Below are 19,070 nucleotides of genomic sequence, written 5' to 3'. Positions count from 1 at the left end.
CTTTTGACCCAGCAGTAAAAACAGTGTCATTTGTATCATTATTATGTTATGATAGCAGTATGTCCCTCACCTTAAAAAAAAAAACAAAATAATATTTCTATATGTTCATATATATATATATATATACAATGCTAAAGCAAATTTTTAAAATCTGGAAGCAGACTTAACCTCTGATGTGGAGACTAATAATGAAGTAAAGACCAAAGGGTACTTTTACTTATCTGTATTGTTTGAATGTTTACAGTGAGTGTATTAATGTGAACTTGTATAATTAGGGACAAAATAAAAGAAATTACAAATAGCAGCCATTAAAAAACACTGCAATGGTTTCTCATGTAACCAGGCTATCACTGCCACCTTTCAGGCTTCTGATAGCTCTGGTCTTCAGTAACTGAATAGCGTGGCAAGGTTATCTTAAGGTGGTGAGAGCTTCTCAGCAAAGATATGCTACCTGAATTTAGGGGGCTACCTTAGGTTCGTGATGTGACTTCCCAAGGAAAATGAAAGGCCCCAGACTTTGAGCTACTGAGAATTCCCCAGAAGCTCTGCATTAGCTTGACACTTCCCAGGAGGATGCAAGAACTGTCAATTATAGAAAACTATGCTTTTCTAATCCCAATTAAGCTAAAAATAATGCATTGATCACTCTTCCTGTTTCCCCCTCCTGCTACGTCTTTAAGTCTATTCCCCAGTTACTGGGAGCCACTCCTGGGTCCCTCTGTCCTAGGAGTGCAACTTCTGGCTGTGGCCCAATTAATCCACAGCTGAGTTGCTCTGAGGTAACAAGCCCTGGGAGGCTTGTTAAATTCAGTGCTTAAGAATATGGGAGAAGCATCATTAAGAACTTCAGCTTATTAAACCTCTGGGCCAACAGCTGCAGCTAAGCAGAAAAAGCAGAAATGATTCTGTGTCCCTTAGAGGCACCTCAAGAAACTTTTTAAAACTTTCACCTAACTTTATCCCAAGTGTGTACCTTAGTTACTCACACACCCAAGGTACCTTAACTTTCACCCCCACCATTGCCCTGTTATTTTCATCACACATTACATCATCATTTTAACTTCATCACCTCATTAGTATTCTCATTATCATTTTCACCATCACCCAAAAATATCATCCTTTCTTTATTGCACTATCATTCACCATACGCCACAGCTAAAAATCCCACATGCTGCAACTAAAGAGCCTGAGTGCCAAAACTGAGACCTGGTGCAGTCAAATAAATAAATAATAAGAATTTTTAAAAAGAAGTCTATACCTTCATATATTCACCTGATAATCTGTTCTCCACACTGCAAATAGAATGATCCATTAAAAATGTGTTTTAGAACACCATCCTCAGTTTTAAATACTTTATTAACTTTCCAGGGTTTTAAAAATAAAGAACAAAGCTCTAAGGTGTCCTCCAAAGCCTGTGATTTGACTCGGCTAATTTTCCACATGCGTCTCCTTTGCTTTCTGCCTAGCTGACCTTTCTGTTCCTTGTACATGCCATGCTCCTTCTGACTATAGGAACTTGTTATATTATTCCCTCCTCCCATTAATTTCCTCTACATACTAAGTCACTTCAGTTGTGTCCGCTTTTTGTGACTCCATAGACTATAGCCCATCAGGCTCCTCTGTCCACTGGATTCTCCAGGCAGGGATACTGGAGTTGGTTGCCATGATCCCCTCCAGGGGATCTTCCTGACCCAATTACTCCTAATTTAGGATCTCACACTTCACTTCCACAGGGATACGTTTCCAGACCCAACTAGACTAAATGTACCTATTACATGCCCTTGTAGCAACATGCATCTTTCCAGTTTAGCACTTCTAACAATTGGGGTTTATATTTATTTGTATAACTTTTTTATTCTGTCTGCTTCTCCCTCAGAGTATAATATTCACAAAGGCAGAGACCGAAGTACCAATTCAAGTTTCAAAGCATTATACAAACGGGCAGAATGTACACATTTCCTCACATTTATCCTCTCTTTTGCTCTTCAGTGACATCTAATGTCAATGTCAAGTTTATCCTATTCACTGAGATTTTCTTATTATTGTTTCAATGACCATAGCTTTCATTCTGGTGTTAGAAAGTGGTGTGCCATCTAAAGTTTATCCTATCTATTGAGTCTTTTGATTCAATGACCGTATCATTCATTCTTGATTTTTTTTCTGTCATCTGCTCTTTAGTATCTTATTCTTTTCTTAGAACTTCAAGCCCTTATTTTATGACTTTAATTACAAGTTTCTTATGAAGTATGTATAAATATTCTCTTTGTTGTATCTGCTGACTATTGCTCACATGAATTGCTTACTCATGTGCCTTGTAATTGTGGATTGTGAAGTCATCTTCAGAGGAATTTTCCTATTGGGAGAACTTGTGGCCTGAGTTATAGACCACACTACAGTGGCCTGTAGTTTTCCTAGAGAGTGAAAAGCTTTGCAGCTTCCTAATACCTTGGAGGTAATATTGACCTGCCACTAATGTAATTATTGACTATAGGTTTCTACATAACGTAGTTTAAATTCTGGACTCAAAACCAGTGCAAGAGGTAGACATGGGATTTTAATGTCTCAAGAGAAACTTTTTAATACTAACATCCCAGTCAGACACCTTATCATTTCCCTGTGATGTAAATATATTTTTAGTTCCACCCAGATAGGCATTACCAAGCCCCTAGTACTTCTCAAAATTCACTATTCCACCACCCATCCATTTTAGACTGCCATACTAACACCTAAAGTATTTACATCGCTTTATTTTTTGCATCTCGATATTTCCTTTTCATATCCCATGGTGTGACTGTGGTATAATTTCAATCCTTATTTATAATTATATATGCTGCTTTCCATTTGTTTACTTTAATAAGTAAACATTCTCAACATGAACATTCTCATGGGTATTGGTTTTTGTGGATATTGTTTAGCATACAGTTGAAGTCAGACTATTAATTTAGTACCAATATTCCAGGTGGTATAAAAATTTTTTCCAGTAGCATTCACAAACACAAGGAAGTCAAATAGTTGGAATCACTCAGGTAGGGGTACCCCACTCAAGAAAATGCAATAAAAAGATATTCTGGCAGGAGAGTTTAGAACTAGGGTAAGAAAGTCATTGACATTTTGAATCATAGATTCTGAAGTGGGTAAGGAGAGAAATAAAATCAGGGAAATCAGAGTTCGTAGATTAAAACAAAGTAAGAGTCAGTGAATCAGAGGCCCCAGGGAAGTGGGAAAAATGGAGTGATCACAATGTAAGAGCAGGAAGTAGTGGTCAGAGTCTACAATGTCCGAACAAGTTATTTCAAAAGTGGGATAATTTTTTACTTTTAAAAAACATTTTACAGCATTGCAGTGGTTTTTGTCATACATTGAATTAGCCTCCAACTAATAAAAATAAATGGGAAAAAAAAATAAAAAATAAAATAAGCATGAAAAAAAAAAAAAAACACAACATTTATTTATGGCTGTGTTGGGTCTCAGTTGCAACATGGGGGACCTTTGCTAAGGGGATGTTCAGGCTTTTCTCTTGTGGCAACCAAGCTCCAGAGCACGTGGGCTCTGTAGTTGTGGCACACCTCCTCGGCAGTTGCAGCGCACAGGTTTAGTTGTCCTGCAGCATGTGGGATCTCAGTTCCCTGACCAGGAATCAAACTCATGTCTCCTGCATTGGAAGGTGGATTCTTAACCACTGGACCACAAGGAAAGTCCCTGGATAATTCTTGAGCAATGGTAAAGATCAGGTATGACCATGGGTAGTGATAAAGAAATCAAAGAAAAGAGAGGCTAGAGCATTGAGTGGGGTCATCTACACAGACACTAGTGTTCTTAAGGATGATGGACTCAAAACTGACTTTACAACAAGTACTAAATTTTTCATAGAAAAAGAGTATCCAGGAGATCTGAAGGTGAAAGTACCAGGGAAATGCTGGCAGGGAGCACCAGCTTCTAAAGAGCAAGGGATGTTCTAACTGAAGAGAGTAATAATGGTTTAGAAGGAGTCAAAAGGAACAAGGAGAATACACCCCATTCCCACCCTGAAGCATCTTAAGAGTTTGAGAGAATGAGCCATCTCTACCTAAGAGATATACAAGGGAAACAATGTCCTCAAGGGAGATCCAGGTGACAGTTAAAACTGGCAGATACAAACAATGAAGAACAGTCTAAGAAAATAGGGAAGTTTCCCAGTCCTGTAGCTGGATTTCCAGAGAGGACAATGAGAAGTTGTGTGAAACATGGGAGGCAAGGATATTGGGTCAGAGAGAACAATCAGAATATAATGTTATAAAAGAGAATAGGTGACCAAATGGAATTGTGATCTGGACGGTGATCAGAGAAAACAGGACTGCTTAGCAGAGAGAACTGCTAAACCAGGCAGATGAAAATGGGAGTTGCAGTAGCCTCCTGAATCACCTGACATGGAGTTAGGTACCTTGGGTAGTGAACAGGGAAGTCCAAACCTAGTCAATAGGCACTCGGGATTGGGCAGTCATCCTATCAGCTTTGACCTTGTGTCTGATTCCATATGAGGGTCAGGCAAAACACCAAGGGACTACAAGGACCAAGAGGCAAGCTCTATTGTAAAGTTCTGCTGGAAAGCACCCCCACAAGATCCTGTCCCGAAACATGGGAGAGGGTCATGCTGTCAGTGTCCCGTGTCATTTCGTGCTCCCTCCTGCATGCCCCCTACTTCCTGACATTTGACCCATATTCTAGTTTATACCTGCTTTGTCACTTACTCTGATTACCTCATCTTCATGGAATGATATAAATGATATGAAAAGGCTTTCTAACATGTAGGAAGTTAAATACATGGGGGCACTGACTTCTCCCCCACTTTGACCATTTCTACTTCAGATCCATTCTCCTAGGTCCCAACTCCCAACTCTATCCTAGCCCTTGGATCAATCTCTGCCTACTGAGGGGCAAAACTGTAAGTTATCCCAAGAAATAGGGGCTACTCTTATAGCTCCATATATCCTCTTTGCCATTTCCCATAACCACTCTTCAACCTAGAAACTGAGACCATTGCTCTGGTTGGTGGACCCTCCTTATTAGCTCCAAAGGGAGGAGTATGTACGCTTCATAATGGGCATTCCAACAGGGGGAGGTGCCAGTGGCAGTGTATCAGATAGGTTCCGGAGCAGGTGTGAGCTTCTGCCAGTTTATCTTCACAAGATGAGTAACTAGAAATATGCAATTTGAAAAAATGACAAGAAAGCTACCTCCAATTTCCCCATCTCACCCCCAGCTTCCACCTCCTCTTTCTGTTCCTTCTTGCTCTCATTATCCAGAGCTCCTTCCTCCCCTGTCTCCTCCGTCTTTTAGCCCTCAGCCTACTCTGCAGCCCCATCCATCCCTTCACACTTCAGACCTACCCATTTCCCTCCTCTGATTAGTGTCACCCCTTCCTGCCACCCTACCTTAATGACATCCATGTCTAGCTCTTTCCCTGTCTCTTCCATATCAACTACTTACCACCCTGTTCGTCTGGCTCCCCTTTCCTGTTACTCCTTTATCTGTGCCCCTACTTCCCCTACTGCCCCTTCTTTTAGTCCCTTGGACTCTGGTCCTCATCAACACTCCAGCCAATCCCAATCAGACCTGCTGATTCACAGATCTTATCCTGGAGAGATAATTTCTATACTGCTGGGACAGAGCTGGTACAGTTAAGAAATGCCAGGATTGTGGATCCCCAGAAGGCTTACTTGGTGGACCTACTGAATTCAAGATGATGGCCAAACAATATTCAGCTTGAAAGTAAGTTCAGTTCTTTGCAGGAGTCCTTTTCTGTGATGATGTTTTTAGCCATGAACAGATTCTGGTTATCTTACTATTATCTGTGTTTTGCCTTCATTGTAATTTTATCAATCCTCTTCAGACACCAATAAAAATCCTAACGAAAACAGACTAGTTCCAAATTGGGAAAGGAGAACGTCAAGGGTGTATATTGTCACCCTGCTAATTTAACTTATATTCAGAGTACATCATGCTAAATGCCAGGCTGGATGAAGCACAAGCTGGAATCAAGATTGCTGGGAGAAATATCAATAACCTCAGATACACAGATGATACCACCCTTATGGCAGAAAGTGAAGAGGAACTAAAGAGCTTCTTGATGAAAATGAAAGAGGAGAGCGAAAACACTGGCTTAAAATTCAACATTCAGAAAACTAAGATCATGGCATCCAGTCCTATCACTTCATAGCAAATAGATGAGGGAACAACGGAAACAGTGACAGATTTTATTTTTTTGAGCTCCAAAATCACTGCATATGCTGACTGCAGCCATGAAATTAAAAGCTGCTTGCTCCTTTGAAAAAAAGCTATGACCAACCTAGACAGCATATTAAAAAACAGAGACAGCGGGAGGGGCGGGGTGGGTGGAGGGAAAAGCAAGCCAGGAGGATCTTGCAGCTTCTTCTAGTAGTTTCCAGGCACTGCCGGGCAGCCACGACTGGGCTGTCCTGAGGCTGTGGCTGTGGCTGCTCGGGAGCTGTTGGCGGTGCGATAGGAGAGCCGATGGCCAAGTGGGGTGAGGGCGACCCACGCTGGATCGTGGAGGAGCGGGCGGACGCCACCAACGTCAACAACTGGCATTGGACAGAGAGGGATGCTTCGAACTGGTCCACAGATAAGCTGAAAACACTGTTCCTGGCTGTGCGTGTACAAAATGAGGAAGGCAAGTGTGAGGTGACAGAAGTGAGTAAGCTTGATGGAGAGGCATCCATTAACAATCGCAAAGGCAAACTTATCTTCTTTTATGAGTAGAGCATCAAACTAAACTGGACAGGTACCTCCAAGTCTGGAGTGCAGTACAAGGGCCATGCGGAGATCCCCAATTTGTCTGATGAAAATAGCGTGGATGAAGTGGAGATTAGTGTGAGCCTTGCCAAAGATGAGCCTGACACAAATCTCGTGGCCTTAATGAAGGAAGAAGGGGTGAAACTTCTAAGAGAAGCAATGGGAATTTACATCAGCACCCTCAAAACAGAGTTCACGCAGGGTATGATCTTGCCTACAGTGAATGGAGAGTCAGTAGACCCAGCCGGGCCGCCAGCACTGAAAACTGAGGAGCGCAAGGCTAAGTCTGCTCCTTCAAAAACCCAGGCCAGACCTGTTGGTGTCAAAATCCCCACTTGTAAGATCACCCTTAGAAAAAGCTTCCTGACATCACCAGAGGAGCTCTATAGAGTTTTTACCACCCAAGAGCTCGTTCAGGCCTTCACCCACAATCCTGCTATGTCAGAAGCAGACTAAGGTGGCAAGTTTCACCTGGTAGACGGCAATGTCTCTGGAGAATTCACTGATCTGGTCCCTGAGAAATACATTGTGATGAAGTGGAGGTTTAAATCTTGGCCAGAAAGGCATTTTGCCACCATCACCTTGACCTTCATTGATAAGAATGGAGAGACTGAGCTGTGCATGGAGGGCCGAGGCATCCCCGCCCCAGAGGAGGAGAGGACGAGGCAGGGCTGGCAGCGGTACTACTTTGAGGGCATCAAACAGACCTTTGGCTATGGCGCGCACTTGTTTTAGGCCCCGCAGCAGGGGTACAGCCTGCCCAACACTTGAGTCCAGCCCTCCCTTGACCGGGGCTGGTGACTTACAGGACCGCACCATCCCAACCACTAACCTGGGGCTGGGGCCCTGTCCCTTCATGTATACCTTGGGTTTGTGCATGTTTTCTGCTGGGTGGGAACAGAGGGTGATTTCTCTTTTATGTGTACATACGCTAAATAAACGTAATTTAAAAAACAAACAAAAATAAATAAATAAAATAAATAAAAAACAGAGACAATACTTTGCCAACAAAGGTCCATCTAGTCAGGGCTGTGGTTTTTACAGTAGTCATGTATGGATGTGAGAGTTGGACTGTAAAGAAAGCTGAGCACTGGAGAATTGATGATTTTGAACTGAGTTGTTGAAGAAGACTCTTGAGAGTCCCTTGGACTGCAAGGAGATCAAACCAGTCAATACTAAAGGAAATCAACCCTGAATATTCATTGGAAGGGCTGATGCTGAAGCTGAAACTCCAATCCTTTGGCCACCTAATGTGAAGAGCTGACTCACTGGAAAAGACCCTGATGCCGGGAAAGACTGAAGGCAGGAGGAGAAGGGGATGACAGAGGATGAGGTGGTTAGATGGTATCACCAACGTGATGGACATGAGTTTGAGCAAGCTCTAGGAGTTGGTGATGAACAGGGAAGCCTGGCATGCTGAAGTCCATGGGGTTGCAAAGAGTCAGACATGACTGAGTGACTGAACTGAACTGAACTGAACTGAAGACCTCAGGAGGCTGTTAGACTCGCTAGAAAAAGGGACCCAGACATGGGAAGTGACAAGTAACAGAGGTTCTTCTTCACCTCAGCCAGGTACGATGAAATCTGTTTGCATTTCAGCATGATATAAAGGTTTATATAATGGTGTAAGCAGAAGAAAATCACAGTGCCATCTGGTTGGACATCCAGTCAACCAGCAAACATTTACCAAAAGCCTGCATCTGTACATACTGTGCCAGGTACTGGTAATTCAGAGATGCTCAGATACATTTCTTGTTCTCAAGTAACTTAGTTCTATAAAATAAGTTTAGTATTCTAGAACTACAGAGTTGAGGTTGAGCATGGCACAAAGAAAAATTGGACTAGGGGCTATACAGTCCAGAAAGGTTTTTGAAAGAAGATTACATGTGAGCTCATTATAAACATTAGATGATTGTTCCCCAGACAGACAACAGGGGAAAGAGCCTTCCAGACCAAGGAGATGGAGCAGCAGGAGCTAAAGCAAGGATCATGATGTTGTTTGCTGGGCTCAGGAAACTGCACACATGTCTACCCATCTGTCATGTTCAGCACTGTGTCTCCAAACCTAAACTCACTGGGAACACACTATTCTGGTTGGAAGGATGGATGGGTGGACAGATGGAGTATACATAGAGGGGAAGACCACAGGCTCTGGAGTCAGCATTTAGGTGCTTCCTAAAACCAGGGATGGCTCCTTTCTTTATGCTAGGGTTACTTTTAGAATTTTTTTTTAATATAAACTGTATTAACTAAGGTATCTAGAGGAGTAAAATTCATAGAAAAAGTAAAATGGTGGCCGCCAAGGGCTAAGGGGAGGAGGCAACGGGGAGTTGTTTAATGGATATAAAAACTTTCTGGAAATGAGTTTCACACAGTGTGGCTATACCTCACGGTGCTGAACTACAATACTTAAAAATGGTTCAGATGGCAAATTCTATGTGTATTTTACCACAACTTTAAAAATTTAAATAAACTGTAAAGCTCCTAAGTTACTTTTAGGGGTTAAGAAAGGGTTATCCTGTCTATATTATTTATCAAACGGGTGATATGGGGAGGAATGTCTTTAAGCATGGGAAACCTCTCCATGTTTCTGAAGTAAACATGCTGCTTCTACTGCTGCTAAGTCGATTCAGTTGTGTCCGACTCTGTGCGACCCCATAGACGGCAGCTCACCAGGCTCCTCTGTTCCTGGGATTCTCCAGACAAGAATACTGGAGTGGGTTGCCATTTCCTTCTCCAACATAGAGGGTCTCAATTTGGGGCGTGTGCTTTAATGTAGAGACGTTTCTTACTCCTTCCAAAATAGTTTTTAGGAAATGACTAGTCAAGGTGAGGCTGAATCCTAAGCCCATTACCTCTTCAGTCTGTCACTTCGTCAGTTCAGTCGCTCATTTGTGTCCAACTGTTTGCAACTCCCATGGACTGCAGCACGCCAGGCTTCCTTGTCCATCATCAACTCCCGGAGCTTCCTCAAACTCAAGTCCATTGGGTCAGTGATGCCATCCAGCCATCTCATCCTCTGTCGTCCCCTTCTCCTCCTGCCTTCAATCTTTCCCAGGATCCAGGTTTTTTCCAGTGAGTCAGTTCCTCCATCACGTGGCCAAAGGATTGGAGTTTCAGCTTCAGAATCAGTCCTTCCAATTAATATTCAGGACTGATTTCCTCTAGGCTTGACTCGTCACTTCATGGCGAGTCTGTTTTCTGGAAGTGTCAGGCAGCTAGATATGTCCTAGGTGGGTTGAGCGCCTAAAGAGGGCGCAATGCGCGTTCTAAGATTTGGGCGTGGGGGATGGGCGAGCAGGAGCGAGGTCTAAGGGAGGAGGGTGAGCGAGGACCGGTTGCCTGGAGACGGCTTGGGACTCTGTTGCCTGGAGACAGCCTTTGGCCTGGCACCTGGTGAGCGTCTAGGGGGGAGGCGCTCTACTGACCGGACACAGCAGAGCCAACCAAGGCCATGGCTGGACACCAGAAGGAGAAGGCGATCACAGATGAGGTCCACCAGAACCAGATCCTGCGGGAACTGTACCTCAAAGAGCTACGAACCCAGAAACTCTACACGCAGTATCACGTGAATCCACTCCGCAAGGGTGAGGGGCGCTACCGGATGGAGGAAGGGAAAGAGGGCGCCCGGCGGGAAGGAGCCGACAGGGGTGCGGGGCAGGGGGTGCGGGGTGGAGCCCAGTAGGAGACGCCTCCTCTGGCCTTGCCCTTATTCTCAGCATTTCAGAACTATGACTCTGGGGTTGGGGAGGGGTCTCATTCCCCATCACATCAAACAGATGTATTAAAATGCATCCACATCCTGATTAAATAATATTTTATTGTAACACATTTGAAAGGTTCTTTATAAATTTGCTTTTGCAATATCTTGCAGGGTTTTGTGTTTTGTTTCGATGTGTTTTGGTTTGTTGCTAATAAGATAAAGGATTTCTTTCCACCTTCTTATATTGTCTGAAGACCTTCAGAAAATTCATGGGGCGCAGACTCAAGGCCCAGCGTGCGCCTGATTAAATGGCCCCACCCCAACTCTTCTCACTTTGCACATTCCTGGGCCAGTTTCATCTGGTCCTGTAACATCAGCTCCCTCTAAAGGGCACTGAGTCTCACATGGAGACCCAGACCCGTGTCCACAACCATGTCCCAGCTCCCTTCCCCTGGTTCATCCCGCATCCCTCTCCCACCTGTGGCTGCTCCAGAAGATCTTGTTTTGAGCACAAGGCACCACAGCCATTCTCTCTCCCTCGTTAGAAGCCTGGGAGTCATCCTCAGTCTCTCTCTCTCTCACTCCACACAGCTGAGTAGGCACCGTACTGTTTCTTCCTTAGCGTTTCTCTCACAGGACGGTTCCCACGTTCCTGCCTCAGTGGGAGATGCCATCACGCAAGACTGCCAATCTTCACTTAGCTCGACCCCCTCTCTATCTGGCCTCTGAAACCTCAGCAGGGCCCTCCTCACTCCTGCCTGCATTGATCTGATGCTCTCCTAACTCTCTCCCTCCAGGCCCAACCCTCCAACCCTCCCCTACACCATGGCTCTGGAGAGAGCTGTGCTAAAGGGGATTCAATCACCCAGTCCCTCTGTAAAACCCTCGGAGGCCCCACAGCTTCTGAGCTGATGTTTACCCTGATCAGAATGTAAGGCCCCTGTGGATCTGGTTCTGCTGCCCACCCAGCTTCATCCCAACTCCCCTGTACCCGCACCCTGTCCCTTTAATAAACATTTTAGTGTCTATTCTGGAGCGGCCACAGGCTCTTCTGTCCCACCATATCTGAATGCGTGGATTTCCTAAATCACCATGCTATCCCCCACCTCTTCACTTTCTCTTCTTTCTGAATTCTCCTCCAGCCCTTGTTGTTCGTCACTCAGTCGTGTCCAACTCTTTGCGAACCCACGGACTATAGCATGCCAGGCTTCCCTGTCCTTCACCATCTACCGGAGCTTGCTCAAACTCATTTCCGTGGAGTCAGGGATGCCATCCAACCATCTTATCCTCTGTCATCCCCTTCTCCTCCTGCCTTCAATCTTTCCCAACATCAGGGTCTTTTCCAATGGGAAAGATTTTTCCCATTGGAAAAGACCCCCTAGTCCTGGACCTGATTAACTGTAGTCCACTGCAGCCCAACTGTGCAGAAGAAATGGATTGTCATTATTTTAAAATAAAATTTGCATATAGTTAAGGTATACCACGTGACATTTAAAATTTGCATATAGTTAAGGTATACCACGTGACATTTAAATATACATTTACACAGTCAAATAATTAGGACAGTCATTTACTTAAGCATAACCACCTCCTCACATACTTAACCTTTGGGGGTTGGGGCTGGAGGGTGAGAGTACAGAAAATGTATATCTTCATTTTGCTTATGATAACCTGGTTTTCCTCTGGAGCCCCCAACTACTAACTTCAAGAAAACCACTTAACATCCAATTCTGTTTAAACTTGGCCCATTTCAACAATTTTCATAATCCCTTCCAGCAGTGTCCAGGCTTCCTAGGAAAAGTGCTTGGTCTCTCAGCTCACAATTGTTGAGCACATGATTAATATGATCCATTGGGATTAAGTGAGGAAATATTAGAATTTGTACCTATGATTATACTTATGTATAAAGAAAGAAATGCTTTGTTAATATATGACAAGAGTGCATAGAGACTATATTAACATACACATGTGGAAGTTTTTATTTTTTTTTTACTGGTAGGAGATGGGGATAAACACGTGGAGACCACTGGTTCCTTCTGGCCTCTGCTCACTTACTACCATCCACCTAGCTCCTTCCACCAGAATTACTCTGCTTCTCGATACTTCTCTAACTCACCAAGCTCACTCTTGGATCTTCCCCGTGTATCTCACACAGCAAGTTTATTCAGGACTCTGCTCTCCTGTCTGTCTTTAGAGACACATCACCCACACTGTGCCCCACCATCAACATGGGTTTATCCATATAATGTACTTTATGTGGTTGTGCATCTTACTTATATTTGCCAGATATTATATACCTGTTTATTGAATGTCACCACAAGTAGAGCGTAAGCTCAGGGAGGAGGGACCTTCTGTCTTATTTGCATCCCTACCTGCACTGCATCAGTAATTATGAGCTGAATAGATGTCTGTGGATCCTCTACCTGGTACCACATGGCCTCCTGGGGATATATCACTATCTCTGGCTGCCTGATACATCTGCATCTCCACAGACCAGTCTGTCCAAGAGAAAACTCCAAGGTAATGGAAATGTTCTCTGTCTGTGCTGCCCTGAATGGCAGCCAGTAGCCATATGTGGCTGTTGATCACTTGAAATGTGGCTGTGGGACTGACTTTCAATTGTGTTAAATTTAAATTACTCAAATTCAAATCACCACACATGGCTGGTGGCCATCATCAGGACAGTGCGTCTCAGATTGTAAGGTCCTTGAAGATCCTATACCCTAGCACCCAGCATAATATCTGACACTGGACAGACACTCAAAAATGCTAAACGGGTGTCCAGCATGGGGAGGGTCTTAGAAAGGCCAGGGAGAAATTTTTTTAACTTGAACCTATGATGCTGTTTTTCTCTAGTTCACACAATCACCAGAAAGCCCATGTCTTGGCATGATAACCTGGAAGAACCTGCAGACGGTAAGTCCAGGATTTGAGAATGACGTTGGGACAGAGACAGAGGGCAGCTGGCTGGGATACTCTCAGGGTAGTGGTTCCTTAGGGCCTCAGTCCTCTGTTTGATCATCTGAAAGCTGAACTCATACTGACAACACTCACAAGAAACCAACATTTTCAAAACTGCCAGTTTATTAACTGTCTAGCCAAAAAACATGTTCCTCATGGCCCTGACATTGCATTTGTTCACCCATCCAATACTTAGCTGATAACAAGCACAGTTTCTGGAGTTCTACTGCTGCTGCTGCTGCTAAGTCGCTTCAGTTGTGTCCGACTCTGCGCGACTCCATAGACTCACCCACCAGGCTCCCCGATCCCTGGGATTCTCCAGGCGAGAACACTGGAGTGGGTTGCCATTTCCTTCTCCAATGCATGGAAGTGAAAAGTGAAAATGAAGTCGCTTGGTTCGGCCATTCATTAACTACGTTACTTTGGGCAAGCTTTTTTTAACATTTCTGAACCTATCTCTTAGAGATGTTGTGAGAATTAAACAATGTATTGCAAGTGTTTAAAACAGTATCTGGGGCCCTGCGCTGCCCAGACGAGCAAACCTTACAGTCAAGATGGCTAAAGGTGATCCTAAGAAATCAAAGGGCAAGATGACTGCTTATGCCTTCTTTGTGCAGATGTGCAGAAAGGAACATAAGAAGAAAAACTCAGAGGTCCCTGACAATTTTGCTGAATTTTCCAAGAAATGCTCTGAGAGGTGGAAGACTGTCCGGGAAAAGAGAAGTCTAAATTCAATGAAATGGCAAAGGCAGATAAAGTGCAACATCGGTAAATGACGAATTATGGATCAGCTAAGGGAGGCAAGAACAGGAGGGACCCTAATGCCTCCAAGAGACCACCATCTGGATTTTTCCTATTCTGCTCTGAATTCTGCCCCAAGATCAAGTCTATAAACCCTGGCATCTCTGTTGGAGACGTGGCAAGGAAGCTAGGCGAGATATGGAATAACTTAAGTGACAGGGAGAAGCAGCCATACATCAACAAGGCAGCAGAGCTGAAGGAGAAGTATGAGAAGGATGTTGCAGACTATGTCTAAATGGAAGTTTGATGGTGCCAAAGGTCCTGATAAAGTTGCCCGGAAAAAGGTGGAAGAGGAACACAAAGAGGAGAAGGAAAAGGAGGAGGAGGATAAATTAAAAAAAACTATTGACCTGTCTCCTTGTGAATACCTTAGAGCAGGGAGCGCCGTGATTGACACACCTCTTATCCAAGACGTGTCTGTTGCCCTCATTAGGTTTAATTACCCAGTTGGATCATGATCATATCGTAGTCTCTCCAAGTGCTCTAGAGCATTGTCAGTGGTTTACAGAAAGTGGCCATGGGTGTCTGGAGCACCCAGAAACTGTATCAAAGTTGCACATATTTCCAAACATTTTTAAAACGAAAAGGCTCTCGTGTTCTCCTCATTATGTACACTTTGTTGTTGGTGTGACAAGGCTTAAAGATGTTTTTGGCACTTTTTTAAAAAATCTGTAAGGTGGTGTGTTAATTCTATGGTCATTGGCTAGAAATCTCGAGTTTTCAACTATACATATCTATAGTTTGCAAAAAGAACAAAGAAACTGAGGCACACTCTTGATGCTCCTTGCTTGGTGTGGAGGCTGTGGGGGCGATGCCTTCTGGAGGGGCCGTAGCTGAAGGCATGCACTGTGGGGCTGGACCTGTGAACACTGCTGTGGGCATCCATTTAGCTTCAGGTTGTCTTGTTTTTATATAGTGGCATAGCATCCTGCTGCCATTCTAGCTGTGGAAAGAGGGGCAGGGGGCAGCTGGCATGAGAAGTGTTTTGGATCCTTTTTAGTTGAAGTGCAGTAGTTTTAAACTTTTTTTTTAACAAACCGTAGAACCCTTCATTGTCAGCAAAGCCAAGAGCCACAGCACCAGTGAAAGTTCAAGAACCTTCTATACTAAACAGATCTGCAAAAGTTCTTTTTTTTTTTTTTGTATGTTTAGAATGCTGAAATGTTTTTGAAGTTAATTAAACAGTATTACATTAAAAAAAGTGTCTGGTACATGGTGATCGGGACATGTTATTAATATTATTTTCATTATTACCCTGTGATAGTCACTAGAATGGGGCTCAGAATCTCATACCATAGGCAATGAGATAGACATGTAAATACCCAGGTAAACAGAGCAAGATTGGGATGGCAGCAGCATAGGAAATAGGTGCCCACCTCAGACAGTGAAGTTCCGGGAAGTCCTCCTGGAGAAGGTGAGGTGGAGTATGTTAGGTGTAGAAGAATGTGGACGGACATTCTGGTTACATGGAAAAGCACAGAAATGAGACACCAGCATGGCCTAAGAACTGTGAGTAGTTTGGCATGGCTGTGATAATACGGGTAAGTGGGGCCACATTTAAGAATGAGGGAAGAAGATACTTGATAGGAAGCCTAACTCTTCTAACAAGCTTTCCTCCTTCCCCTCTACCTTCTTAGTGTGGAGTTTGATAGAGGAAGGATGTGTGGTTTATGTAGGAGACAGGGTGGGAAGTGGGGGTGGGCAGGAGGAGTGAGGATTTCATAGCATCGTGGAGATAGACAAGTAAATAGATTAATAGAGAATAGAAAGTGAGATTGCCATCTATAGTGGGGACACCAGCCTGGCTAGAGCAAATGATAGGGGCTGGGGACTTGCAGCAATAAGGAAAATAACAGGTGGTAAGGAGTTCATCACTAGCCGCCTTGTATTCAGGATAAGCTCAGGCCCAGTGCCAACTCCTTTACTTTTTAATTCCATTCTCGGACATCTTGCTGAGGTAGATATCTTCCTCCCATTTTGCAGATGAACAAAGAGGCCCAGAGAAGTTAAACCACCTGTCAAGCTAGTAGTAGAAGGGCCATGAATGTCTGACTACAAGCCAGCTTCTTCCCCTTGTCAGACTACCTCCCTCAAACTGAGACTGGATAGGGTAGATTGAAAATGAAATCTATTAAGTCCTTAAGGTGTAGAGTTAGAAACATACCTGGTGTTGACACCCATGCTGATTTCAATCCAGAGGATCTGACCTCACTTCTTATAGTCCAGGTCCTCACTGTCTCTTCTGCAGCTTCATTGCCCAAACTTGCTCATGCCCCAGGGCCTTTGTTCTTGCCGCCTGTGATGTGCTGCTCCTCCGCCTCTCTCAGGGCTAGCACTGGCAAGGCATGCAGAGAGGCCTCCCCTCGTCATCCTAAGTAGCCTGCCCTGTCTCCTCCCCCTGTCCCCTGGCCTACTCCCTTCTTCACAGTGTGCATCACTGCCTGCCTCTCTGTAGTTTTTCTTTTTAACTTTCCATTTTATATTGGAGTATAACCAACTAATAATGCAATAGCTTCAGGAGCACAGCAGAGCAACTCAGCCATACACATACATGTATCCATTATCCCCCAAACTCCCCTCCCATCCAGGCTGTCACCTGACACTGAGCAGAGTTCCCTGTGCTATACAGTAGGTCCTTGTTGGTTACCCACTTTAAACACAGCAGTGAGTACATGTCGGGTTTGTTCTTATACTTGTATATTGTGTCCTCCGACCCCTCACCCAGTCTACATTACCAGGAGACCAGGAACCATGTCTATCTCACTCTGCTCTGCCTCCAGGGCCCAAACAGTGCCTGGCACAGAGTTTGTTCTCAACAGATGTTTGTTGAGAGATGTGTGGAAGAACCAGATGCCTGTGTCTTGATGTCTAGGCAAGCCTCTGAGGCTGGTGCGCTGCCTGTCAGGAGGATGTGCCAGAGTCAAGGGCGCAATATCTCTCGTTGGTCCCCAAACCTGACTTCTTTGTAACCCCTGCCTCATCTCCCAGCCAGGTTTCTAAATCTTATCCACCACGCTGCCCAGGGACCAAGAAAGAAATACCCAGAGACACAGACTGAAGGTCAAGAGATCGGATGGGATTCTGAGCCTTTGGTAAGTGGGTCTCCTTTACTTGGAAGGTCAGGGGTAATCCAGCGATGTTTAAGGAAACAGAGTATGGAGCCAGCTGCTTGGATTTGAACTCTGGCTACCACGTACTAGCTGTGTGACCCTGGGAAGTGACTAAGCTCTTTTGTGACTAAGCTTCCTCCTAGTACAATGTAGATAATCCAGCATGTCTCTCATAAAATTGTTCTGAGGATTAGACGAGACAGTGCTTAGAACACAGTACCTGGTACGAAGTGAATACTGCTAAGTGTGGATTAAACAAAGCTTGCTGATGACAGAGGGCCTGAGTTTGCTCTCCCAGGTGTTAGTAGAGTGGTCTCAGGCATGTCACCTACATCTCTAAATTCTGTCCCCTTCTCTGGAAAATGTGAATGCTAGTAACATATTTGTGTCATTGATTGGAAAAGCACCACTAAGTGCAAGGAGCCTGGGAAATGCAGTCTTTAGCATATGATCTCCCTAAATGATACAGGGCTTCTGTTCCTAAGAAAGACACAGGATTTTGAATAGACTTGAAGAACTTAAAGAACTTCCTGTCGCACTTGTCTTTCCATTCTGATTATGTCATCTTCAGTTCACAAACAGGGTTTAGCAAGAAAAAGCATCAGGGGCCACACATCAGGAGACTGGGACCTGAGTCAAGTCCAGGTCCCTACAGGACAAGGTCTTCCCACTTCCCCACAGGCTTCTTTCTGACATCTGCCGCCTTCTCTCTAGGTCAACCCGCAACGTGATGACCGCAGGCTGAATCACTTCAGGGTCTACAATGACATCACCCTGTACAAGGCTAAAATGTGGAGCTTGGGAGAAGACGATCGCCACAAGTAGTATTCCCTCAGCACTGGCAATCCTTGTCATTGATGCCCGAAGTGTGTGCTGCCCAGGTAAATAAAGACACTTTTAAGCCTTGGTCTGACTGTTGCTGTGTCCAGAGTCTCACATTTCTCCCTTTTGCCCAAGTTCACCAGTCCACCTCCTTAATCGTATAAGCCAGGGAGAGAATTCCAGTTAAAGATGGCAAACTAAGTGTATACAATATCTCCTCTGCCTTCTAGACCCCGATAAAGGACAATAAATTGATTTTTTAAAAGATAAATGAGAAACATTAGCAACCGAAAAAACTGAAGCCAATGCTTAGAAGATGGAAAGCTGGTGGAAGAGGGGGGAGGAAACCACAAAATGCAAGATGAGTGGGACACCTCTGAGCACAGAGTCCTGTCCCCCCAGAACTCTGGAGAGGGGTCAGGATTCTGGACAGAATGGGTGTGAGGCAGGGAATTGAAGGAGGGAGGGAGTCTGCTGGGAGTCCCATCGCACACCCCAGCACCAGAGGCTTAACAGCTCCCATGCTGGAGGTTTACTCTTGGAGGAATGGGCAAAGGCCAGGGCTCAGAGACACTAAGGCATGGGCTAGAAGTAGGTGTGAGCCTGAAAACAATCAATGAACAGCTGCGAAAGGAGGGATGAACCCTTCACCCACCAGGCTGCAGTTTTACCCTGGGTTTGAAGCTAGAGGGCTCCTTTTTGTGAAAACGAGCCAGCTCTAAAGAACTGACCCCCAAAGACCCCCACATGGTACCATTTGAAGGTTCTGGAAAGAAAGAACCAGAGACCATCCAGGCAGCTGAACACACAGAGGTGCTGGGAGAGTCACTCACCCAAGGAGGGCATGGACATTCCATGCACCACACCTCACCTCTCCCCCG

The 19,070-nt window shown here is 44.6% G+C and overlaps 1 protein-coding gene and 2 pseudogenes across 2 annotated transcripts; all 3 read left to right on the top strand.

Annotated features, from left to right (window-relative positions):
- Positions 1-6,381: 6,381 nt before the first annotated feature.
- LOC110151380 (activator of 90 kDa heat shock protein ATPase homolog 1 pseudogene) lies at positions 6,382-7,760 on the top strand (annotated as a pseudogene).
- A 2,183-nt stretch (positions 7,761-9,943) lies between these two features.
- Positions 9,944-18,273, top strand: CFAP144 (cilia and flagella associated protein 144). Of its 2 annotated transcripts, none has more exons than XM_020914754.2 (4): positions 9,944-10,379; positions 13,352-13,411; positions 17,246-17,349; positions 17,950-18,075. In XM_020914754.2, the coding sequence occupies exons 1-4, from the start codon at positions 10,247-10,249 to the stop codon at positions 18,058-18,060; spliced, it is 408 nt and encodes a 135-aa protein (XP_020770413.2). In that variant the 5' UTR covers positions 9,944-10,246; the 3' UTR covers positions 18,061-18,075. The 2 variants fall into 2 exon arrangements, with proteins under 2 accessions (XP_020770413.2, XP_020770412.1); XM_020914753.2 differs by lacking the exon at positions 17,950-18,075 and adding an exon at positions 18,082-18,273 and having other exon boundaries at positions 10,115-10,379.
- Positions 13,425-15,294, top strand: LOC110151381 (high mobility group protein B3 pseudogene; annotated as a pseudogene).
- Positions 18,274-19,070: the final 797 nt, after the last annotated feature.

Source organism: Odocoileus virginianus, chromosome 5 (genome assembly GCF_023699985.2).
Source record: "Odocoileus virginianus isolate 20LAN1187 ecotype Illinois chromosome 5, Ovbor_1.2, whole genome shotgun sequence".
In the NCBI taxonomy this organism is placed as follows: domain Eukaryota; kingdom Metazoa; phylum Chordata; class Mammalia; order Artiodactyla; family Cervidae; genus Odocoileus; species Odocoileus virginianus.
The sequence above is the reverse complement of the archived record's forward strand: the minus strand, read 5'-3'. Positions and strand labels throughout refer to the sequence as shown.

Excerpts from the sequence above, each read along its gene's own strand:
- CFAP144 (XM_020914753.2), top strand. The coding sequence starts at position 10,247 with ATGGCTGGACACCAGAAGGAGAAGGCGATCACAGATGAGGTCCACCAG. Across the intron at positions 10,380-13,351 it reads CGTGAATCCACTCCGCAAGG|TTCACACAATCACCAGAAAG; the intron begins GTGAGGGGCGCT and ends GTTTTTCTCTAG. Across the intron at positions 13,412-17,245 it reads CCTGGAAGAACCTGCAGACG|CCAGGTTTCTAAATCTTATC; the intron begins GTAAGTCCAGGA and ends CTCATCTCCCAG.